Source organism: Cinclus cinclus, chromosome 5 (assembly GCF_963662255.1).
Source record: "Cinclus cinclus chromosome 5, bCinCin1.1, whole genome shotgun sequence".
Classification (NCBI taxonomy): domain Eukaryota; kingdom Metazoa; phylum Chordata; class Aves; order Passeriformes; family Cinclidae; genus Cinclus; species Cinclus cinclus.
Window position 1 is genome coordinate 37936126 of NC_085050.1, and position 26089 is coordinate 37962214.

Below are 26089 nucleotides of genomic sequence, written 5' to 3' on the forward strand. Positions count from 1 at the left end.
GCAAACCTGCCGCTTTCAAATGAAGTGACTCCACATTGCGCAGGTACAGCTGTTGGGAGCTACCTCCAGCTACAGTTCCAAATTAAGAACATAGCTTCGGTTTAGAATTATGTCAGTGCTGAGCAATTGGGACAGTGCTCTGCTCATTTTCCTCCCCCCGGCTTTTTTTTTTTTTATTTTTTATTTACTCCTAGAGCAGTTCCTCCCTAAGTTCTGCCTTAAATGAGTCAAACTCAAGAGAGATTCGAAAGAAAATTTAAGTATGTTATAAATCAATATGTTTGTAACACGATGCCAGTTTTCCAAAGAAGCCAGATACGCTGGTTATTTCCATATAGTGTTATTTCCAGAGGCTGAGGGAAGCGACAGGCGCGAACGGCACAACAGCCGCCTCATGTTTGTGCCTTTCTGCAGCAGTGCTTTATTCACGGACTGCACGTGCAGAAAGTACCTCTCAAAAAACACCCACAAAGGTCTGTGTCCAGCTGGACGCCTTGTGGCGGCGGGAAGAGAAGCCACGGGCGGGAATCCTAATGAACATTACCACCCTTTCCCTAGGAGGCTGACGGGAGGTACATGCCGCCTGGGAAGTGTCACGGATAGGCTGCCCTGAGCAGACCCGGGCTGTTTAAACCCCGTTTAAATAAAACGTTTGTCACGTTTCTCCCTGGGGCGAGGACTCGGGGCCGGGCTCTGCCGCCTTTCCTCGCTGCTGTGGGAGCTGCAGTCTCAGGGTGTCCGCGGGTGTTCCAGGAGCGCCGCGTCCTTCAGCCTCACTCGGGGCTGCAGTGTTACCCAAAGAGGAGTCACTTACTGAACTGTGCCGCCTAGGGCATCCTGGATGTACCTCTATGCTCTGAAGGTGAATGTTCAATTAATGGTTAAAATGAGACGGGTAAAAATGGAATTCAGATTTTAATCCTCTGGAACCTCTTAAAGGCCATTAACTATGTGAGCTATGTAAAAGAGAATACAAAAGCACTCTGGTGAGTGACTGATAATAGATGAGAGCAGATGATTAGTCGGATAATAACTAAAACAATAATGTTTAAGAGCATAAAATATGAGGTATAAAAAGAAGAAAAGGAAGAAATCTTGCTAAAAGTAAATAAAATATTTTTTCTCCCCCATGTGGAAGTGAACAAATTCTTCCAGAGCATGCTGATAAATGTTTGGGATGTTGTGACAATAAATGATAAATAAGTGCTTACATGGAGTAATTTTACCACTTGCTCCATTAATTTACATCAATCATAAAACCGGAAATATTAATTAGAACTAGGGATAAAACCATGTTCCTGCCAACATCTTTTTCTGTCTCAAGAAATATTTAATATTAGCAAATGTACAGTACAAATTTTGCCGTTCTGTTATGTAAAATAGGGATCTCTTACAGTTAGTGCATTGCATATAGCTTCAATTTCTATTTAAAATGGGTTTGCACCACCTTCAGAGTTCATCTTCTTAATAATCTTCTGTGTCACCAGCACAGATAGCAAGTAAAGCACTCTCGTAATGCCCTGAAGCAAAATGCTGCAACGAAAAAAAAGAAATCAACATTTCTGTGACTATATGTTTTCTGGATTTTTCTTCATATGTGAACAAGGACTAGACTATTGTAAGGTTTTGTAAAACATTACACTGTTTTCATAAAGATTCTGGGCTGAGATTTTTAAAATTTCACTTGCCATGGCCTTTGGTTGCTTGGGCACCTAGAAACAATCTACCTTTGAAAGGCTGGATCTAATCTGTTCATTAATTTTCAAGTTAAATACCAAAAATTAATGAGTGATCTTGTAAAGTTGCTGCACATCTTGCAGTTGGATTATAGTGACATAAAAAAGATAGTGTCTTAGCAAGAGACAGTTTTTTTGTGCAATTAAACAGATTCATATTTTGTTTTAAGAAACAGACCAGGAGTATCAGAGGAGCAGGGTTTGTGAAGGTACTACCAAAGCACAAGGATAAAAACAGATATTTACTTCAATTTAGCACAGAAGTGGTACCAGTCTACCTTTACAGATCAACATGAGATAAGATGTTATCAATTAGTGTAGAAACAAACCATTCATGCACTGAAACCATTACTCAGCATGCACTGTCATGCCCTGGTTATGTAAACATCTTGCACTGGGGAGGGATAAAATCACAGAGAGTGAGCTGAGAATTACGTGCTCACTTGAATCAAACTGAAACACTGAAAATGTGCTGTCGTTTTTTACATCTTGCTTTATTGTTTGTTTTGTTTTAAACCAAATGCTTAAACAGAGCGGCACAGCCTATGTGATACCCGTGCTGAATATATGGAAAAACTTACTTTAATGTCATGGAAGAGTGATTTCCCATATCTCTCCTTGTATCGCTGGCGTATGTTCATCAAGTCTATCTCACTCCTGGCAATGAGAATCCTAATAACTGTTTTATTGTGAAACCCAAAGTCCTAAAATGAAAAAAAGAAAATGAGAGGAAACTTGATAGTTGGACAATATGTATTTGCCCATCTGTGTATGCTCATATAAATGTTTAGTAGATAAAGATATACCCATACAGGACATGTAAGTACATAGCGTATGAAAGGTATACCCATAAAGGTATCCTAGGTATTGAAGGAGTTTAAGGGTTTTATCCTACAGAGTTTTCATGTACTCAAATAACAGAGTTCATGTAGCTGAATAACAGGAGTCCTCATATGCCAGTGATTTATCCGTGCACTGAAACTATTAAAAAAATGAAAATGTGACAAACATTTGTCAGTATTCTTAGGAATTCAGTTTGTGAGTAGCAGTTGTGACTGTTATTGTGGAGTCCGTTCAAAGTATAATGAGGCCAGTAATCTAGTTTGCAAAAACTGCTGCCTCATGTGAATTCTGTGAGGATTTTTAACCATCGCTTTAGAATTTACATAGCTTGTATTCAGGCGTGTTTTAACGGTTTCTAAATACATTTTCGTAATTGTGTGAAGAATGGGGACATCTAGTGGCAGTAAAAAGTCAAAAGAAGTTAGCGCTTATATAAAAGTTAAGAGAATTGGCATGAAATCCTTCAAAGAAATATGACCATTTGTCTTTATGGAAAATTAATTTTTTATTTACGCTTTAGTGATACTTATTAAATTTCTATAGACAAAAAGTTATATAATAAAAATAATACATATTGAGTTCTGCATAGCAGGGGCAGTTACCATGCATAGAGAACAGTCTTCAATTAAAAAAAAAGACAATTATTAGACAGATAATTTTTTTAAGTTGTCTGAATACTTAGCCTTTTACTTCTACTGCTTAGGCACTTGTTCTGTTTTGTTGCTTGGGCACTACTGCTTTGAAATTTATGTATGTAGCAACAGTTTTAAAACACACAATCGCACCTTAAATATTGAAGAGACTGATTTGTACGTACTTGTTTAAGAAAAAATCAAACAAAGAAGCAATAAAATAGGGAAGCTTCTTTTTATGACATGAAGTAGAATGACTACTTACGTGAATTGCATTATACAGCCTGTAAGCAAAGTAAGAAGGTTTGTCACGAATGCAGAGAACTAGGAGGGAAGAATTGTGACAGGTAAACAGAAGATTATTATAAAATCATTTCTGTAGGCTTTGGGCTCCTCGAAATATAGAGCTGGATAGTGCTGTCCACCCCTCAGGTTAAAATTAAGCAATCAATATTCATTAATACAACTATATTTATAATTTTGAAAGTTTGGTGGTGGGTCCTCATTTGCTGTTGCAAAGGGCCTATTAAATATCAGTGAATACACTCACATGTCTTACTTGTTGAAATATTTTTGTCCTTACTCTGTAAATGAAGGATAAATGCACATAAAGCTTGAAACTTATTTATATACCACCAAAGACCTGAAAACTTAGCTGGTTAATTAATACGTGTCAAATCACTTGGAAATACAGTTATCATTGATCACACAAAATCTATTATCAAATAAAGTAGATACTAGTTCTGCTCAGTCAGAAGCTAGTGCTGCATAGATATTTTTAGATTTACACAAACATGGGAAAGTAGTTAAAATACTATTTTCTATTTTTCTCTGAAAACTTAATTGCACAATATAGGAGATGAAAGTGGATAAAATATCAGAAAAAATAATATTCTTGATGTACAAGCGAAAATATACTAGAATTTATTAAGAGATTACTGCTAGTAGAAATATCTTTACGTTACCTATTGCAACCAGTAATTCTTGAAAGTATCCATCATAACATTCATTAATGGCATCCACTATGTCTTGCCCAGAGATACTTTGGAACTCCTGGAAAACTTGGGGAGGGTGGGGAAAAATAAAAATCTTGTTTTATTCTAATTCATTAATAATGATCATCTTGTTTTTCTTTCTTTTTTTTTTTCTTTTTTTTTTTGCTTCTCCCCAGTACTATAGCTACTGAGTTTATTTTTCACCGTTATTCTCAGTGTTTCATTATGTTTATATTGCCCAGGTCAAGCAACCTAAATGAGTAGTCTGAAACCTGGCTTCTAGGACATTTTCCCTCTGCGTTCTTCAGCCTACAGTCTGAAATGAATGTGTGCCACATATCTGGCAACATCCGTTTACGACACTTGTAAGAACGTCCTGCTGGTAAGACAACTTCTTTGGCTTGGCTAAAACTGGCAGGATTCGTGGATTATGGCAAGGAGCCAGGACTTGCATGACGTGCACACTTGCTGCAAGATACAGATATGCAGACACGCAAATATCCAGGGTGTGCTTTCTCCATTAGGGAAGGAGGAAAATTCTTTTTCTGCTGACTACAAAACTTACGGAGGCCTACAGTACAGGCAGGGCCCTCAGATCTCAGGAAGAGAGCTGAACATAGAGCAGGTCTGTTAATCCTTTCACCATCAACTGGATGGATTTGTTGATTCATGATAGCAGGGTAGTTCTAAGCTACTGTTGGAAGCTGACGTAAGAAATACAGCTGGCTGCACAGTGATAAACTTGTCGGCAGACAGTTTTTTTGCTGCAGAGCAGAAACTCAAACTTGTCATTGGATAAAATAGGTTTATTTTCTACAATGGGAGATTTGGATAACTCACGTAAACTTAGCTCACGTAAATTTACTGCAATCTGTAGCTACATCTGATTTTCTACTTTAAATAAAAACGGCCCTTATATTTCCGTGTTTATGTTCATTGTGGGAGAGCAGGTGTGAGCCCTGAAGTGCACCCATCGAAAACTTCTATGAAACTTCTGGGGAAAAGCTTCAACACAGTAATTTATTTTACTTATTTTATCACATGCAAACATTAAGCTCTGCCAAGGTGTTTCGCCTCATGAGGGTTGTTTAGGAAAAATGAATAAAATAGTTAAGAAAAATCTCCCTCATCCTGTTGTGTCATGTGTAGACTCAGTGCAGCTGTACCATTTGCCTTTCTCGGTCATGCATTCTCCTCTGAGTTATTAGGCCTCCTCGTGCCTGTCTGTTCTGTCTACAGCTGCCAGTAATCATCGGGCAAAGTTCAGTTTTGCATTACTTCCAAATTCCCATTAACATCAGTGGGAGTCTGAGAGCTCCAACAGTTCACACTCGGTTTCAGGCTAACTGCACAGTGACTGTTTTGGTATGCAAAGCATGGCTTTCTTAGCGAGTCACATTTTCCCTTTCCACTCTGTATTCAAACAGCTGAACTGCTGGATTACCCATCCACAACTGCTGGTGGCTCTTGTTGCAGAGAATCATTTGCAGCATGTTTTTGTGTTCGCCTGTCTTCTGCTGACATGCCTCCCATAGAATCTAACATATCAGAAAAAGGGGGAAATAAAAGTATTTCAAGTAAGGCGCAGATCACTTTTCAACATTTGTTTTCTGATTTTTTAAAAATGTTTGAGAACTTCACATCTGAGGGTATTTACCATTGCATCCTGAGCAGCTGTAGAAGGGTCTGCATATCCTTCCATCCTTGTCCCCTGAGGGAAAAAAGAGATACATATTCTTCAAAAGTTAAATCCTAAACCAATGTAGGAATATAAAGTTCTCTACATATGAATGTTGAATTTCTTGAGATAACATATATAGGCTTTTAGTATATTGCATGGTTGAATTTGTAAATGTGGACAATATCTTCAAATTGTCACATTATATCTTAATTTTCTTTAATAAGAGGAATTCTGGAATGACAGTCTTGTGAGAAGACAGTGTGAGGGAAGTGGATAAACCTATCCCATTTTTACTCCTATTTTAAATGAACTTTTACCTGACCACCACAATCCCACCATCATTTTCAGAATTATGGATGTTATATTGTTTAATACATAAGTCTGAGGGGAAAACAAGGATAGGAGTAACATTTGCTATTCACTGATTAGTTCGTATCCATATGCATATTACCAGAAGAATCTTTACTCAATGTGTTTTCCTTCCTGCACAAACCATAGGAGCAAGCTCATCAAATACTGGAGATATTGCTTGCTCATAATCATTGTCTAAAATTCAGATCCAAGACTAGGAAATTGTTTGACAACTTTGATACACAGACGCCAAAATAATACTCCTAATTTTCCCATACATTTAATAGCTTTTCAGTTACACAAACCAAGCTAAATTCTTTAGTAAACACACTATGATCTGAATTATATAGTCAGAAAAAGAGAAGAGTACATTACTTTTTGGAATTGCCTTTTTAACCACAGTCATCTTGTAAGGATACAAATCAGCCTTGTTAGCAGAACTCTTAAGAACCTGAAGTTCATGTAATTGCTGCCTTAATAATATGTGCTTGAAGCAATTTAGTTCAAAATTTACAGTCATGTTACCTTATATGTGAAGGGGATGGTTAAAATTAGGTATTTGCTGTCAGCTTGTAGAATGAGTTATTTATAATTCTTTGTTAAAAATGTTAATTTACATGTTAATTAAATGGTGAGAATTTCACAGAGTGAAATTTCTAGTAGTAAGATAAATTATCTGAATTAAGATGGAATGGCTGCATAAAATTATATACACAAGAAAACAGCAGAATAAAGATGGGGCAATGAACAATAAAATAACTTCAATAATAATCTACATGAGTCAAATGCCTGCTTTCTCCAGGAAAATTTTTATAATTATGTTTTAAATTGTAGAAAAATACCATATATCAATTGACACACAAAAAAGAGAATTAGAATGAAGACTGTTTCTCTCAGACTAGCATATTAATTAGCCTGAATGTGAAACTCTTTTAACTCTGTTAATTTCTTTAGGAAGGGCCATAACCTATAACTTCTAATCTGCCTCAGGCTGGACATGAAAACCATATATGCAATACTATAGCAGTTGAATAGTTTGCTCTGCATATGTGGAGCATGTTTACTTCTCTCAGTAGTCTGATATAATAGAAATCAAAGCAGATGTTTTCTGCAAAAAAAAAAGCAATAAAGGGTGGAAATGTTGCATGGTTATAGAACTAGAAAGGGTATGTTTTAATGAAATATCACTGAGTTTTAATATAAAATGATATGCAAGTATGGGAGATTTGTCTAACAATTTTCAGAAGTATACAGTATAATTGAATCAAGTTGAAATTTCTTGCAACTCTTCCTTATTTTGAGTGAAATGGGAGCTTTTGTTAGCCATAAAATTGCTGATTTTAGGCCTCTTTATCAATACCTGGAGTTTAAGAAAATTAGGACTAGTAATGTGTAATCTGAGATTATTTTAAATTTGGTTTGTCTGATGGGTAAAGTATGTCCCATGGTTTTAATAATTAGGAGAAGTGAGGTTGCTTAATTTCTAGTTCTTCATTTATAAGCAAGGAAGATTTTTCATTATTTGGGAAAAAAACCTTCCAGCATGAGAAAAATGTATTTCCTGTTTATAGCTTCTACTTTTGGAACTTCTTTTTTACTTCAATGAAGCCAGCCTACTCTTATTTCAAATTTATGTAAGAATTTTTTCCCCAGACATGCACATATATAAAAGTACAGATACACCTTGTGTATGCTGTTATCCCATGGCAGTCCTTCATTATTTGTTACTCTGGTTTACAGAAGATTTTAAAGATAATGAACACAGTGTCTACAATGAGAATGACAAGGATGACCACTTTGTTGTATAAACTATAGACTGGTAAAACTGCAAAAGTCAGTATGTAAAAGTGATACTTCCTTTGCTTCTGTGGTAGCATTTTGTGATTTAGCATGTGCAATAGCACAGAGAACATTATATTTTTAACAGTGAAGTCTTTATTTCTTTATTTCTTAGTCAAATGTGAATATATCTCTATTTTCATATAATGTTTGACTGGTTTATAATATATTCTGATAATGGAGAAAACACATGCTTTTAAAAATGACAGTCACATTTGTACATGCAAGTAGACTCCTTTTGAGATGAGACAGAGCAAAGTATCAGCAGTTGATTACCAATGGGACTTTATAAAATAATCTATTTACCTTTGCTTCCATCTGATATCCAAAGTCTAAGTTAGAGTAGATGAAGGAATTCAGCTTCTCTTCCTCATCAGCTTCCTTCCTGTCTCTTGCTTAAAAGTGCAGCCCTATTGACCTAGCTTTAATCACGGTCACCTTAAAATGTAAAACTTATCAAATACAATTGAAAGTCATTATGAATTTTTAGAAATGTAAGTCATAGTTCTTGTTTTTACAGTACCTGGGCAAGGTTCATGAGTGTATCTCTGAAGTGACCTGAAGTCTCAGAATCGATATCTTGTTGAAGATCAGTATTATATTCTAGGTTAAGCCAAAAACATATAGTCAAAAACAATAAATCACCAATGAACATGCTCTGAATAGTTTTAATAAAGGTTATCAAATAAAGAATAAATGGGCTTATTCTATTCCAGTGTAACCTGGGCAGGTTCTGCAAGGACCTGGCTGTGGAGCTGGCACATCTGTGTGGCCTGGCTGGGAGCCCTCAGCCGCTGTCCCCATTGGCCTGCCCACCCACCACATTGCTTCAGCCTTTTGTACATAGTTATGGGAGAGGATGTGGGAAGGGAGCCCATCTGTACTGAGGAATCATTTTTGTAGTTCTGTTCCTTCCTGTGTGAACACACCTAGTACAGCTGCTACTCTGCACTTGGTAAAAAAGCTTACGCATTAGGTAGGCTTCTTTAATCTGGAAGATCTCCATATTTGATCTTGAGGCCAATATGTCAATTAGACATTTTTCTTCTGTGTCTACTCCCTGTATGGAAAGAAATAAATATGAAAAGATGTTGTGTAGTAGAAACCCCAATTTTTAGAAGAAAACAATGCTGTCCTTATCAGAATTAACAAAATAATAGCAGTTTCTGCAGAGTGTACTTTTGCATAACCTACCTGTTTAAATTACTTTAATAGTAAAGCCCTGTATTTCAAATATATTTCTAAATCTGAATTTCAGCATGTACATTAGCAAGTGAGAAATGAAGCAGGACTAGTGTTGACAGAAGCATAATGGGAATAATTTTAGAGCTTTGGTAAGAATTATTGTTTACTGAAAGAAATCAGATGCAAAGATTAAGCATACATCCCTAGCAAGTGTTTAGGAAATCTGGAGTAGACCTGAACATAGGTATTATGTTGGTCTTCTGTCTTCTTATTGTCTTCCTTTTTTTTTTTTTTTTAATAATGTATTTAGGAATGCTACAGTCTGTAATATCTAGCATATATTTTGGTGTTAAAGGAGTACATATGGAGTACATGTAGTGCTGCAAATCACTGTGTTTTCCCACAGGGTTTGAATTAATTTTATAAACTTTAGTTGGCATAAGATATGGTGCTTATGCTGCTTTTGATATGCACATGGATAGTTTTAATGAGTATTCTGCATTTGGGATAAAGAGAGAACATGAGAGCCCATAGATACACATGGGCTGGTTTTTTTTTACCTTGGCCATAAAAATCCAAGATAGAATACTGTAAGAAAGTTCAAGTTTGATCCACATTTAGGAAAAAAAAATAAATTTTGGCAATTTTGGCAATAATGTTAATAAAATAAATGTTTCCTTTGTTAGCAATGATATTTCACAATCCTTTTAATGCCAACTATAATAAAAACATACCAGTAGTTCTAAAAATGGATTTAAATGCCTGAAGAACAAGAAAAAACTATTAACTCTTTATTTTTTGGGGGGGGTTGAGGGGATCAGAATTCTCAAAATTGTCAAGATAAATCATCTTGCACAGAGTCATGTAATCTGTGTCTTGCTTGTGACAGCATACAGTAGGAAATATTAATGGAAAGAAAAGGAAAAGTGTTGAACTCTGATATGCCTTCCTGTCTTTTATGAGTTGGTAATTCAGGAATTTCCTGAGAAGAATTATTACTTTCAATAGATCTCCACAATGCCCTGTGTGAATGGTTTTCACCATTTAATGATCTGGTATTTTAAGAAAATGTTTTTGTTTGTTTTAAAACTTCAGTTGTGTGAGGATTGCAGTCTCAGATCCAGGGAAGAAAAGGAAATATTTTCTTCAAAATGGCAAATCAGTTCTGTTGCAGTGGAATTACCATTGCTTTGCACAGGGTAATTGGTAAGTGTTTATGCAAAGACATGTTCTGCTAAAGAGGTATTGGTCTTTAGAGAGGTGGAGCCTTAGTGCTTGGCACTGGCTGTGGAAATAAATTTAGTTTGTAACATACATAAATGCTTGCCAAAACAACAGTTTCATGACAAGGATATTATTTATGCTGGTTTTAGCATACGAATGAATAAACTTGCAATAGCACTGTATTTCTGATGACTAGTGGACTAGGTGATAGTACAGTACTCCAGTGTACTAGCTTTCAGTAGTTTATCAACCAATGAAATATAAAAAAAATAATTTAACATGTGTTCAGTACTCTAATTAATGACTGCAACTCTAAGAAATTCTGACTATGAAGATTACCTTCAAGGCATGCCAAAGCTCATGGGCATCATAGGAGGCAGGTGGATACATCAAGCCAACCATAACTTCTTTAAAGTGATGAGAGAGATTCTCTTTTAGGTCTGTTATCAGATCCTTGAGAAGAAAAAGAAAGTTCACAGACAGGATTATCTCTGTAGGCACGCTTTATTAGAGACAGCTTAAAAAAATATTAGTTGTTTTCTCTGTAAATAATTAAGGATGAACTGTCAAAGATGAATTCTGGCTAAGATTAAGTAAAAAAAACCCATTTTTTAAAATAGTACATGCTTGTTTTACTAGGATGAGCAAGATGGGAATAGATGCACAACCCAGTAGCCCACAGTGGATTGTTAGTTTTTGGTTGATTAGAACAGAGAAGAAAATGCAGATATTGAAGTGCTACTATTACTTAAAGTCTTGGAAAACTGAATATCACAGCAGAGCATCTGCAGCTTCCCTTAACATATTCCCTGTGTGAATCCAAGAGAGGTAAGTACCTATGGAAGATGGATCTCATAAAACACAGGTGGTTTATTTTGATTTTTTCAGTGTTACTCTGTGAATAATTTAAGAAAAATCATCTTCATTGCTCCTAGTACATAAAAATATCAGCTTTGAATAGGTGGAAGATTATGTGCTTCAGTTATATTTCTACATTCAAACTGAATTCACTACTTTTGAAAGATGCTGGATTAATAACATGAAACCCCCGTTTTCCTCCTCATATTTCTCAGTTCTTACTTGCCAGATAGCTGAGTAATGGATCAATGGATCACAGTTTCCTTCCCATTCTCCCCATTCCTAGTAGCATCCTTCAAGAGACTGCAAATGCCAAAAGCTTGTTAACTTACTGTTGATATTTCCTGTTTCTGTTGATTGAGGACACTCAGGCAGGTTTTTTTTTGTTGTTGTTGTTTTGTTTTGTTTTGTTTTGTTTTTGTGTGCAGCACTAGACCGCTGTAGGATATGATCTAGTCTGTGTCTGAATTGAAAGGCATGCCAGAAACAGTTTCCGATATATAAACTAGAGCTGTATTTTTTTCAGGCCTGTACTTTGATTTTGATACATTTCTGAATATAATTAATTTAATAGCTGGATTAGCAATGATGGACAACATATGCATATTAAAAATTGAATTTATGATGAAGAAACATATGAAGTCTTCAGTGAATGTACTTTCAATTCATCTGACAACCACTAAATCACACATGGAGTAGAAATTAATTCATTAAGACATTTTACTTCTGACTACATGCCTATGGGAAAATGGATTAACAATACAAATGGATACTACTTAAAAATTACTCCTGCAATCAGAACTAAGGGAAATATTGGAAATAAGAAAAGACAACTCTAAGTTGTCATTATTTTAATTTCCTAATCATCTTTGCTGTAAGAAATCCTTGAAGGCCAATTGTAAGAAGGAGTCTTAAGACTTCTCTGTGTGTCTGAATCATGCAGCTAATACAGGTCTTTTTTCTTCCTCTTTTTAAAATATTTCTCTCCTAATGTGTCCCAGTTTACATTTGTCTAATGAATAGGCATAGTGACTACCATATTGAGCAGACTGAAGTGAAATAAAGAAGGAAAAGGGCTGGACCAACAGGTTTATCTTAAATTGAACTGAGAAGGTAAAAGCAGCTGTTACCTTTCCACGTCTCTTCTCTGTCTTGTGGTGTTTGCCACTCATAAACTGGGATTGCCAAATGGTGCTTTTGCAGAATACAATATAACTAGTGGGTCAAATTACAGCCAGGGAAGTGAAATGTGTGCTAAATTATCTTTCAAAGCACAGAATGGAGCAATTCAAGGCAAGATACATCACATTCTTGGTGGGGTTTTTTTAGAAATTGTCAAGAGTATCATGATGAATCCTGCACTGTAATGTGTACCCAGTGCTTAATGAATTCACTTGAATTAAAATTATGGGTGTATTGGAGTATGTTCCATGATTTTTAAAATATTCTGAAGCCCATTGCTAGAATATGAAAACAGTTTTCTTGCCTTTCCCTCCTATTATTATTATTCATAGACTTAGAGACCGAGATTCTTAAAAAGGACATCCGAGGTTTTCTTTGGCTTTTTTCTTTCTTCTAGGTCTGTGTTTACTGGCTTTATAGCACTTCACATGGACTCATATGGTTGAAAGAGGTATAAATTTGGGCTGGTATGTTTGTATGACTTACTGTTTCTTTTTATATTTTTATTTTTGATTTGAAAAGTCAATTAGATTAATGGTGAGCAAGTCCATAATTGTTATCTGAGAATATGAAATAACTGCATTCCTGAAGGACATGTCCCAATTCTTTATTGTGATACTGTGTAATCTCTAGATCATCTTCATGTATCAGAGAGCAGAAATGAAAGATAAAAACATGATACAAATATTTAAATATTTTAAAAATACATTATACAAATATTTAAATATATTCCCTTAAATATTTTCCCTTATTCAAGTGTTGATACACTGTATAGAAAAGTTTAAAACAAACCAGTCAGCAATGGATGAAGTAGAGGACTGTCCTGTGATTAAGGAGATAAATGAACACTTGTGAAGAGTGGGCTTGGGTGCTTCATGTCACAGGCACCTTTGGGTAGCTTGACATACTTTAGGTTTCTATAAGTAACATTAAAACTCAGTGAGGATAAACACTGAACTTGTGCAGTGTGATGGTAACCTAATAAATACCTCATAATGAAAGAACAGGCTTAATAATGTAGGTGCATTGATTTCAATCATTGTCAGAGTCTTTGGAAGGTGGATAGCTGCGATTCAGGTTTTTTTATTATGGTCTCTATAAAATATACTTATTCATTCAATGCTACATCTAAAATTACACTTTTTTCTAACAGTCCAAATAAACTCATTGATCTCCTGGAGATGAGTAACAACACAAAATCAACCCACCCAACTGATTAAATCCGGCTCTTTTTCCTCCATTTCTAGGATAAGTAAGTGGGTGTTTGAGCTTATTCAGGGGTCAAGTGGTTTTGAGGTATTTTAGTATAGAGTTGGCACAAAGGTTGTCTCTAAGAAAACTTGGCTACCAAAGCTAAAAAATATGCTGTTCTGCTGGTAAATTGAATGAACCATTTCTAGTTAACCCTAATTAAGAGAGGTGGCTCTGTGGTAGCATTTGTGCAAGCTCATTGTTCTCACTTTCGCTGATCAATTCAATGGCAAGCAGACGCTGGCCTTCAAGGAATTTTCTGGTAAGCCCTTAGTTTTACAGGCTTCAGGAAATGAAGAAAACTGGATTTTGTTGTAAGTGTTTGTCTGGCTTCTTTCAGGGGAAGGACATATTTAGTCAGTTTAATCAAATAATATCTAGTTACACACTGCACTTTTCATGACTTTCACAAGAGTTTTGCAAAAGGTGTTATTATTATTTTTGTTCTTATATAGCTGTAACAACTAAGGAAAATGCAGGCATTGCATCTTTCCCAAAGTTAGTTGGTTAGAAACAGTAGATCTAGAAATAGAATATCTATCACTGTATATTTAAGAGCTCAGATAACAAAAATTACATTGTTATATACAGTATGTATAGATAAAATACATTTTTTTAAAAAGTAACTTTTTATATCTTAAAAATTTTTAAACACCTTTCAAAGATTTGTAACTTTCACATTAAGCAGCTCAGAAGAGTATTATGCCAAGTGTATGTATAGCTGGGACTACGTGGAATGAGGTGTGGGAATGTCAGTGCTTGAGATGTGAACATTAATCATTACATAAGACAAAAAGCCTGTAATTCTTTGTATGGTGTTTTTCTTTGGTTACAATACTATTTTATTATTTGTTCCAAAAACTTGATAAATCTATTTCAGAACCCTCCAAAATCACATAAAGGAAGAAATAAGTCTGTGCAGAAATTTTAGGTTGGTCAATAGAGAAGAATGGACTGTAGAAGAAGGAACTTTTCTTGTCCTTTTCTCTGTGTGTGGCAGACAATACTTCTGCTGTAGAAATGACAATGTGATAGCATCAGAGGTATCAATAGCCAACGTGCAAAGTTGTGTGCCAGCCTGTTGTGCCAGCCAGCTGTCTGACAGGCTTGTGGTTCCAGTGACTGACCAGAGAGAAGGGCTGACAGCTCCACAGAAGACAGGAGAGAAAGAAGTAATGAAAATACAAAGTGTTTCTGTCATACCCTGCTGTACATGTCTCTGTATGCCTCGGCAATCATGAGCCGCTGGGAGTTGCAACGCTGAGTTAGGATTTCAATCAACACATCTTTTTCACAGCCTGAAAAGGAAATGACACATACTCTAAATAAAAAACCCCTGTCATTAATTACTTATATTTGTGATTGTTCGAGTTTTGTTTAAGAACATTATACTAATTTTTTGAAAAAATTGATCGAGAGACTGATATCCCGCTAATATTTACCTACATCACTTACATTTACTGTGCTTGTGTATCTTGCGCTTCCTGGTGTAATACCATCAAAAAGTGAAGCAGTCTGTTATTACCAGATGCATCATCACCTCTCACAAGCTCAGTGGATTTGAAAGCATCAATAAAACAGGGGCTTTCCTGGATTCAGAACTAGGCCCAGTAGCAGGATTTGTGGCTGCCTTGGAAATCATACTTGTTTGTTCTGTTGATGTTGATAAATTGTCATTTAAGAATTGGGAATCTCTTTTATGGGGATGAAAAATTTCTGTTAGACCATTTGTTGAAAAACTCAAAGTTATAATTTATGTATAAAGTAAGTTATGAAGCTTTAAAATACAGTATTTTACTCCATTTTCAAAGGGCATTTTATTGAAGGTTACCTATGATGGTTTGCTTGATAGGTAGAACATAGTAGTAAACTTCTATAATGAATTGGTATTATTGTTTATGAAAAATAATATTATAAGCATATTCAGATGATTATTTTTGAGTTTTAAAATTGTTTTTGCATCCTAAGGGCTGAGGTACTGTACATAAAGGTTTCTTTTTACTTTTCAGAAAATAGTTATCACTAGGAATCTTTGCAGCTTACATAATCTCTGTAGTAAAAACTGAGAAGGATCCAGATACAGGAAATATTATAAAACATAAATATAAAACTTTATTCATTTGTGTAGTACCACTAGTATCAGTGGGACAGCAGAGGTGAATGAACATCCTCATAAGAATGAATGCCATGTGCAGGACTGAGGGTCAGAGTGTCAATTCCTGTAAAGGATATGGTGACATTACCTCCTGTGAAGCGGAACTGTTTATTTTGTCAATTGTCCTTTAAGTTACAACTTTGTTCCATGTACTTTGGTAGGAAGATTAAAATTAAGGTTAATGTAGGAGAATTAAATAAAGAATAAAATCTCTATATTTTCATGTTAGCAACATCACCTTAGCAGTGCTGTTTGAAGTGTAGGGAGATGTTTAAAACTTTTCATCTATAACCAATATGGTCATAAAGATACTTGAGATTCCCCTTGATGAATAATGCTTATTGTGGTTCATTCGACTTTAAATCTGAGTTCTCACATTTTCATTAAAGAAATTGAAAACATTTTGCAAGGCTTGGTTCTGTACAATCTTGTGAGAAGCCCAAGGGGTGTAAAAGCTCTGATATAGAAAACAGTTTTAAAGTGAGGAAAACATTTCAGATTAAAAAAAAAAAGATTGATGTTTTGACTCTCAGCAATACCAACAAGGTTCAATAGGAAAATACAAAAATCTGAACTGAGAAAAATGCTTTTGTGAACAAAAGTTGTTTGGAAAAAAGCACTGGAAGCAAAAATTGCTAAGATAATGAATTTTTAAACTTACTTCTCCACTTGTTTTTATTTCTTATGACTAAGAGAATTAGCAGACTTTGGCAGCACTTAATTGTTAAAAGTTACAACTAAAATCCTTTCATTTCTTGGCCCTCTAATGATGTAACACAGAATTCTGTTTTTCTTGTTTTCTCAATGAAGTGTTCATTACTTTAAGTGTTGGTATGGATTTTAGATTAATATTGATCAACTCTTAGTTCCCGTAAATGCAAATGATTTATTTGGACATCCATCAGGGTTTCTTACTGTGATTCCTTGAAGATTCTGCAGATAGGTGGTGACAATTTTATGACTTTATGTTTTGCCTAACTCTTTATGAGAGCTTTCTGGAAAAGAGGAAATTGGTGTTACAAACAGTCAAGATACTCACTAATTCCCTGTAGGGCTCCTCCTAGCAACTGGGCATCCATTATAGGGTTAAAATTTGGAGCAGGAAGAATCGTTCCTTGTGTCTACAGAAGGAAAAAGCAGACTTGAACACTGTGTTTAACATTTGTAACATGATATATGTAATTCTGTTTCAAACCAACAATCATCACTTTAAATTTTATTTGCTTCGTGGGGAGCAGGATGTATAGTTTTTGATTTATAAAACAGAACTGAAACTTGCTGTTAACCATAGGACCACAGACCATTTTGGAGGAATTTGCCCCTAGCATGAGTTAGTCCTGAATAGGAAAAAAAATCGTGAGGATTTACATTAAAATGTAAATCCCTTTGCCAACCTTTTTAAAAAAATATTATTTTATATTTCAAAGGTAATTCATGGTATTCCTGACATTCTTCAGTATTTATTCCTCATGGTATTCCTAATTTAAAAGGACTAATGAGAAGATGATGAATGAAACCCACAGCTTGCTTACAAACTCAGTGATTTATTAAAGCAGTGATGTTAATGCCACGTGTGAGATAGTTTTGAGAATACCATATAGAAGACAATGCAGTTTTTCTAGTTGCTTTGTAACTGATTAAATTATTGTCAGCTCATTCTCAATGATACTTCTTTTCATGTATTTTTTCTTATTCTTTCTAGGAAATCTGAATAACAAACAGAACTATTTTTTATAGAATTACAGACCAATACAAACTGAAGAAAATAACCGAGGTTGACGGATACTTAGCTCTGACTGCTGGTTAACCTCTTTAGTTCACCTGAGAATTCTCTCTGCTTTACCTGATGTACCAAATGTAAAAGTTATTTTTTATGATGATTCCTGGACTCAGTACATCTGATTAAAATGACACCATGAACTTTATATTCACCTTTCAAAGAAAAATGGAATATATTTTATAAGTACAAACGGAGTATTTTTACAAATACTTCCTAGAATCAGGGCTTATGCTAATTAATTTGTTTGCTTGCTTGCTTTACATACACTTGAAAATCTTTTGGATATTGTGCCTTCGCACATGATGACATGCATGCAAATTTTGTGCATGGCCACTAATCACTCTTGCCTGGCTTAACATCTAAGCAGAGGAATTAAAATGCACCAAACAAGAATTGTGTATTTTAGCTGAGAAAGAAGACACCATTTCTTGATACATTTGATCATTACTTTGAACCCACCAAGCAAAGATAGAAAAAAATTGTCTGTGGCTAAGTGCAAAAAGTGCATAGTCAGAAATTTCAGATTTTTGGAGAAGTTACTTTAAAAAGTACTAATAGACCAGCATGCCTGTACACAAAAAAGTACTTATTAGTAGATTGACATCCTTCTGCCGTTTGTTCATCATGTAAATACAAGATCCAACTTTCATAGCTGAACATCAAGTATGTAGGGCCTTTTTACTCATAAATCAATTGGGAAAATGCTGGGGAAAAAAAGTGTTTTGGAAATAGGTAGACAATTATTGGCCATAGAGGACAGAGTGACACTTAAGCTAATTTTTTAGATTGATATATGTTGCTGTATCTAAAATGAATTGCAGACTCATGCTTAAGATATGCTCTGTCCCATCTTCCTTTTCATTGTGAGAATTGTCTACCCTGGGCCTCACTTAGCAATTAATCCATATGTAAAATAGGGATCCACAGATATTAGCTTCAGAAATTGAGAGTTCATAACAGTCCTTGCTGGTCAAAAGGGTGGAGGTGAGAAAAAGAGAAAATGTAGGATGTGTGCATTCATTTGAACTAATTTAAAGTACTGGTGATGACTCTTCATCTCTGCATCAGCTTTGTACAGGCTGTAAAGATTAGTTATCTCAAAATATTTCCCTTCACACATCCAGGTTTGTCACAAAATGAACAGCTAAATCTCTGATCTTTTCAGTGTTTATGATTAACTTAGTGAATGTTTTAAGGGTGGATTCCTGCACCCCTAAAACATTCACTAAGTATTTGGAGTGAAACATTAGTAAAAGTGCTTTTCAAAGCATATATTACTTTTCAGTCTGAATGGAGATAAGTATTAATAATTTCTGAATCTACATCTTCATGAAACAGTCAAATGAGAAAAGGATTTTGCATGGATGTATAATTGCAAAATTATATTGGATTTACTGATCATAGAAAAGATAGTTTTGAATATACAGATTTGCAGACTTGTAAATTTTTTATAAAAAAAAAAAGAATCAGCGTTTGTGATTTGTCTTTCAGGCAAACTAATGGATTTTTGAGTGTGCTGTATTTTTCCTTGGTTCAGCAGAGTTGCTAAACACCTCTTTGATAAACTATTCACTGTCTTATTTGAGGCTCACCATCAGTAGATTAAACCTTATCTAGTAAAAGTGTATCTCTTATCCAGGATCTAAAACATGATACTTTTAAGTAGAGCCAGATTAAAAATGAAGGTTGAGGTAAAATTTTTTAGAAGATACAGTACAATATAACTTCTTTTTGAATAGAAGTGAATAAAATAAATTTAGTTAAAATTTTCTTATAGTGTACACATTGTACTTCATATTCCATCTCACAGAAGATATTTTTTATAAGGATATTCACTGTACCTCGTGTTTGGATTTTCACAGGGGTTTCTCCACAAATTCAGCATTCTGCCAATGTGCATCAGATCTCTGAACTGAGACCTTGGATTTACAGCATACATAGGTCCCCTGAAGGGATTTTTGCCCAACTAGTGGTGTGTTACTGCTGGCATAGCTCACAGACTTGGTGCAGTGTTGTGTACCTTGAAGAAAGTACTTTGCTACTTTACAGCTTTTACACAGGCTGCCTTTGGGAAGATTTATTCCATCACAACCTGTGTCAGTTTTTTTCTGCAATCTTTTTCATAGTTTCTGTCTTTGACTAGCCCACAAAAGCATTCTTCCTTTATACTTAATTTCAAAATATTACAGTGTTTATTACTTATTAAACTTACTCCACTTGTTTTCACTGATTTTTTGAAATATGGGCTCTGGTAGGTCTGGGCCAAATCTTTAGAGATGAACTGTGATAATCTGGTGTCTGAATTCAATGTGGTTACATAGCAATTGCCTATTACTTGCTGTGAGTTGTAGCTTTTTTTCTTTGAGAGTGCTATGCAGTATTTGCCATGGAAGGCAAACCCAAGGAAATGTACTGTAGACAGTTCAGTGATGCCAGGGATTGATTCTAGGATGAACAGTGCTATTCGTACCCCTCTGAAGTAAGTGCTGTGCAGACTATCCTCAGAGCTATCAGATGATGGGTCCTTAGTCCTGTGATGACAGGGGGCACTGATATGAAGCCCCTCAAGATCTGAGCACCTCAAGACTTAAACCAAACTATTAAATTTCTTTTTTCAGTTGTTAATAGCTAGAGTTGGACAGTTATGACTAAGCAATGTCATTGTTAATCTCGCATACTTGGATAATCTTTTGTTTTAAGGAAAAGGGAAGATAATCCTAAAATGAATGGGACATCAGGACAAGAAACACCAGGAGTGAAGTCAGCAGAACTGAGCAGTAACTGGAGGAAAGGTAATTCTGGCAGTGGGAATTCATGACAACCAACTCATTGACTACCCACCCAACACAGACCCCAGACTCAAGTCGAGGTAAGAATGGTACTTGTGGACTAATGTCCATGAGAGGCAAAAGGGATAGCTAGCAAGCAGGGGTTTGACTACTAATTAACAAATGTTATGCAATTTGTAGCCAGTGAATGCTAGGTCTGTCTTTGTTGAAATGTATTAACTTTGTAAAGTTCTGATGATCAGGCAGCTGGTCTTTTGTGGGTTACCATATAGCTCATTGCCTTGTGTAAACTACAATTAAAAATAGAAATACTTCACCTTGATGTGTGAATTGGTGTTTGAACACCAGGTAGTGAAACCTGCATTTGGGGCAGCGGTACTTCTCTCCTGTGGCAACAAGATGCTACACAGCAGGTGAGAAGGAAAACCTTGCTTCTGAAGTAATGCAAAAATTCAAGAGGTTTATTTTTCTGAGCAAATGACCACTCTAATACTCTTTGGTGTAGTTATGTGGGGAGAAGGAAAGGTGGTATAGTTTTAAGTTTTTGAGCAAGACTTATAATAATCTCCTGTACTGAGGTATAAACTTGAACGTTGGGGCAGGCATTTTGTTTTGCAAAGATCTGTTACAATCTTGTCATACTTTAGGAGCATCTGTGCTCACCATGTTTTTTGCTTGAAATATCTCAAGAAACTGAGGAAATGTATCAAAACAACGTTCTAGTAGGAAAGCTAGGGTTCTGCTTTGAGAACCTAGGGCCCAAGCTGTAAAATCGTGTTTCCTCCAAAATTATACAGGCTTGCCCTGCCTAAATGTGCCTAGAAAACATCCAGCTAGCAGCAGCGTTCATCACTGCACAAACTGAGGGAGCAGAGCATTGGAGGCATTTGGTAACTGAATGAAAATACAACAGAATGAATTTTGATCAGGGGACAGGCAACTACATATGAATAGATTGTGTCTTTCTGTTATTTTTATCTAGAGGATTTCTAATGCCCAGTTTTGAAGCAGGGCATTTTTTAGGATTGATTAAACACCTGAGTGTAGTTAGCTGCACTGCTATCTCACTTAAATAATTTCCACTAAGTCAGCTGTGACTGACCTCTGTAACAGAAGAATACTCAGTGGAGCTGAGCAGGAGCAGTGTGTCTGTGGAGTTCAAGGAAGAATGCAGGATGTGGCTGACCGCAGCTGTTGCAAAGAAAGCTGATTTGTTGAGCTTATTTAACTCAACACAAAGCAGACTGAGTGTAGCTATCAACACTTGAGAGGATGAACTGGTGGTATAAATGTTTACACCTGACTTCACTAAAGAGTGAAGTCACTAAGAGTGTGAATGTCTTCCTGACTTAGCCAGATCAGCATGACGGGAGTGGATACCTGTCTAAGCTCAACAGAGAGTAGAAATACTAGAAAGGTAGTGAAATAACTGGAAAAAAAGCAAATGGCTTGAGCTGACTTAAACCCATAAATTCCTTCCCTGTGGTGCCCAACAATGCAGCAGAGAGCATATTGTGAAAGGCAGAAATGCAGATCTCATCTGTATTACACCTGTGTTATTTTTTCAGTACATTTTGTATAACTCAGCTGGAAAAGCCTGTGTAAAATCATTTAACTTATATTACATTACATTACAGCTTATATGAGTGAAATATCTGAAAGAACCTAGTGAGAGATTACTGGACTCTGACATCAGAATGACCAGTTTTGAGTCTATGGCCATTTCTGTTTTACTTATGCAACACCTTTTGCTTCCCTGAGCTCTGGAAAGTGTAGGAAAATTACCAGCGCTAATTTTAATGGCCTTTCTTCTGCATGCCTTAAGATGGTTCACTATAGGGTTGAGCAGAAATTGGTCTTTGTGGAAAAGTTAAATCTACAGAAATGAAAATTGCATTGTGGTTGTCTTGGTGATGTCAGAAGAAGAGTTTAGATACACTGAATATCATTTTTCTAAGTACAATGCTCTCCAACCCATCCACACAAGTAAAACAAATTGTGACAAAGTAACAGAAGTATTTCTGTAAGCTGAGAAAAGCAGGGACATTTTTGAGCTGTTTAACATTCCTATTATGAGAATTTTAGCCTAATTTCACAGATAGTGCCAATGGAAGTATTTTTATTGATTTTAGGGAGCTTTTGGTTCCTTCCCTTAATGAACAAAGGCTGGGGTGGATGGCCTACCAACTCTCTATTCAGTCTAATTATACTATATTTTTTTTCAAATAAATTAACAGGAATATCTCCAATAAAATTTTTACAGTAAGCAAACATTATCAAACACCAGTTAGTCTTAGTAATGTGGGATTGAGTGATAAAGAAACTTGCATTATGCCCTGGGTGTCAACTTGTTCTGTGAACACTGCAGATAAGAAGAAGTGGTTTTTTTCCCCCTCGATTCTTTTGTCCCTGTTTTTCTATTTACTTACAGCTAATTTCCTCTCCTTGTTCCATCTACATTCACAAGCCATGGAGTCCTTTCTGACACAACCACTGGCTAAATAAAGTATGGTTTGTCCATCACTGAGTCCAAACTTTGGATGTATTATTTGGCTAATGCTAAGCCAATAGAATAAATGACTGCTGTGTTTCAACTGCTGTATTTTTTTGACTGGTAATAGAATTTGGTTTCCTTACCCCCACTGAACAGTGCTTTCACAAAACTTAGATGCAAGTAGATGTTGCATTCTTCTACTAATATGATTGAAATTCATTATAAAGTTCAAAGTTACTGCTAGGAACAGGTGGATTGACAAATACACACAAATAGAGCCAAATTTTCTGAAGAAAATGGGGGAAATGCCTGGTTTAGTCACTGAAAGGATGTGAAGAATTGCACAGTTTAATTTTGATATCTGGATTCTAGCATCCCTCATGACATTAATTATTTTACTGGAGCTCTCATTGAGAGCTTGGGATTCAGCATGACAGACTTTTCTGCATTACAGAGAAAATGCCTTCAAAAAGCATCAGAGGAAAGTAATTTCCAAGAGCAATTTGGCCTTTTTGTGGGTTGGTTTAGACAAACTGCTATATGTGAACATGGAAAAATGGTTTTCATATTGTCTTTCCTCTGCAGCATCCTACTGAAGGGGATATCTGTTTTTCAGGAGGAAAAAATCAAAATACTTTGCTTTTTTTCTCACAAAGTGTCAAAGCACTTAAAGATAAGGGAAGTAAATCTCCAGAGGTGATTCAGTGATTTTTGACATTGAGATATTTATTCTTCTTTCTGATCTCAGGATACCCTCATGTTCAAAATCACAGATCCATCTCCACAGAGGAGGCCCAGGTGGGCACTTTGTATATATCTTTCTATGTTTGCACATGTTCTAACTCTCCTGTAAGGAATTGATTCCAGAATAAGCTGAGAAGACAGAACAGGTTTGTGTGGTGTTGGCGGAATGAATCAAAACCAAGAAAGACATTGGAAAGGAATTGAAAAATTTATAATGGTTCTGGAAAATGATAATTGGAATTTACCTTCCTTCTGTGTAAGAGCAAGAAAGTATCAGCTTTTTCTAACCAAAGTCATAAGCAGTTCAACAAAAGTATCAGTAAAAGGTAAGGCCGCTTTTATCAAATTATGATGTGTAAACTTCTGGCAATTCAGTTGTGTGATTGAAAAAGCATACTGAAGTATGAACAACCTTCTAATAATATTTGTTCAGTAAGTCATTCTGCTAATAACAAACAATTGAAGTCAGACTCCTTAGTCTGAATATTTCCCATAGGGAATATCTACTAAAATAAAAAGCTTTTTTTATTAGCTAACCACATGCTATGAGCTAGCTATACTTTTGAAAATATATCTTTTGTGTGCAACTTTATTAAATAAAAATTTCATTAGTATTTTGGTTTACTGTGAGTTTACTATATGTGTTACATTTAATTTCAATAACATATGATACAGTAGTGGAAGGGATACTTCTAAACATAGAAAATTCTTTCTCCAAGAAACTGATCTACTCCATTTTTAAGGTATTCTTTCTGTCTCCCTTAAATTATCAGGAATACATTACAGAATCACTGTAAGTAAAAGAGAACAGAAGAAACTAAGAAGAATATCTCTTTTAAGTTCTTAACTGTCTAGTAAGGGATACAAGATCCCAAATTGCAGAAAACCAAACATATTATTAATCTTGATTCAATAACAATCACTTTAGAAAAGCAAATATATGCAATGTAATTTTATCAGAAGAAATACTTTACTGGCAAGATTGGAAAAATTAGCCAACTATACTCTCTATTAAAATAAGAAAGGGAAAAATATTTATCCTTTAGCAAATTCCATATTGATTTGTAAGTTTGTTGGGAATGTACATTGTAAAAAGTCTTTGAAAGAAACAAATCATTATTCATACCAATAATAATTGAAAGAAAATTTTTAGAGAACATAATGATCAGTATGCCAGGTACAGAGAGATATTTCATATTTTTTGGTCATGAAATAGTAACTCCAATAGTTTCCAGAATAGAAACTTAAAATTTCACTCTAAACATTTTTCTCAAAGAGAACTAGTGTAGCCATTTAATATATTGTACAGCTTTTTGATGGGGAACAGTCATGGATAATTCTTTCTGGGTTATTGCTCTTATAGAGATAGCATTATTTTTTTTTTTACTTTAAAATATTATTCACACTATGAACAAAACCAAATATTTATAAAGGATAAAGCTATTCAGTTATTTATGCAGATGTTCTTGTCAAATTATAGTGCCAAAAATTGTGCCAGAAATAGGTATCTTCTAAAAAATTCACATTTTTATCTTTAATGCAGTTGGATGATAGTATGTAACTTAGTTTCTTGTTTATCAGCGAAGTGCAAGCATAGGAAACCCACCTAAAGGACCTCACAAGGAGGCTTGAGTTGTTTTTTCTGGAAAGGCCTAAATTATGAGACAGGAATTGATAATTCTTCATATTCCAATCTTAGTTTCAGACACTGATATATATATATAGAGAGAGAGATATAGATATAGATATATAGATATATAAGTAACACCAGAATTGTGATATATATAATAATTAACACCAGGATTAGACCCAAATCATAAATTAATTATCTTCACCTAAGATTTATTTCTACCAGTGAAGGGAAATGGATCCCGACACATGTCATGACAACTCAGGAGGAACAAAAAGCTTTGCAATATTTCAGAGAACAAATAATTATACTCACATAATCTCCACAATACATTTTGATACAAGTCTTCAAGTTCTGTTGAGATGGAATAGTAGCTTTCCTAGACTAAAAGAAAAGTAAATAAAATTTTTATAGTTAAACCTTGCTCTGTTTTGGAGATTTGTGAGAAGGCATCCAATCAAACTGATACCAAGTACATTAGGCTCCAAAGTAACAATGAAGCAGAACACCTCTTGGTACCTTATGTCCTTGGGCTTTATAGATTTACTGTGGGCTTAGTCATTAACCATGTATTGAATAAGTGTGATTATTATGTAAGTAAACAGAGTCATTAGCACGACACCCTCTATTCTGCTGTGTTGATTTTAGGAATCAGAATTCAGCTAGTCACAGAATGAAACACTCACCTACCAAAAGGGCCTGTGTTAATGATTTACTTTT

The 26089-nt window shown here is 35.2% G+C and overlaps 1 protein-coding gene across 1 annotated transcript; it reads right to left on the bottom strand.

Annotated features, from left to right (window-relative positions):
• Positions 1-896: 896 nt before the first annotated feature.
• Positions 897-25702, bottom strand: ANXA10 (annexin A10). The gene is made up of 12 exons (XM_062492854.1): positions 25685-25702; positions 16972-17053; positions 14981-15075; positions 10826-10939; positions 9047-9137; positions 8601-8680; positions 5864-5917; positions 5651-5744; positions 4177-4272; positions 3477-3535; positions 2318-2440; positions 897-1533 (listed from the first exon to the last, which is right to left on the bottom strand). The coding sequence occupies exons 1-12, from the start codon at positions 25700-25702 to the stop codon at positions 1465-1467; spliced, it is 975 nt and encodes a 324-aa protein (XP_062348838.1). The 3' UTR covers positions 897-1464.
• Between the last annotated feature and the right edge of the window lie 387 nt (positions 25703-26089).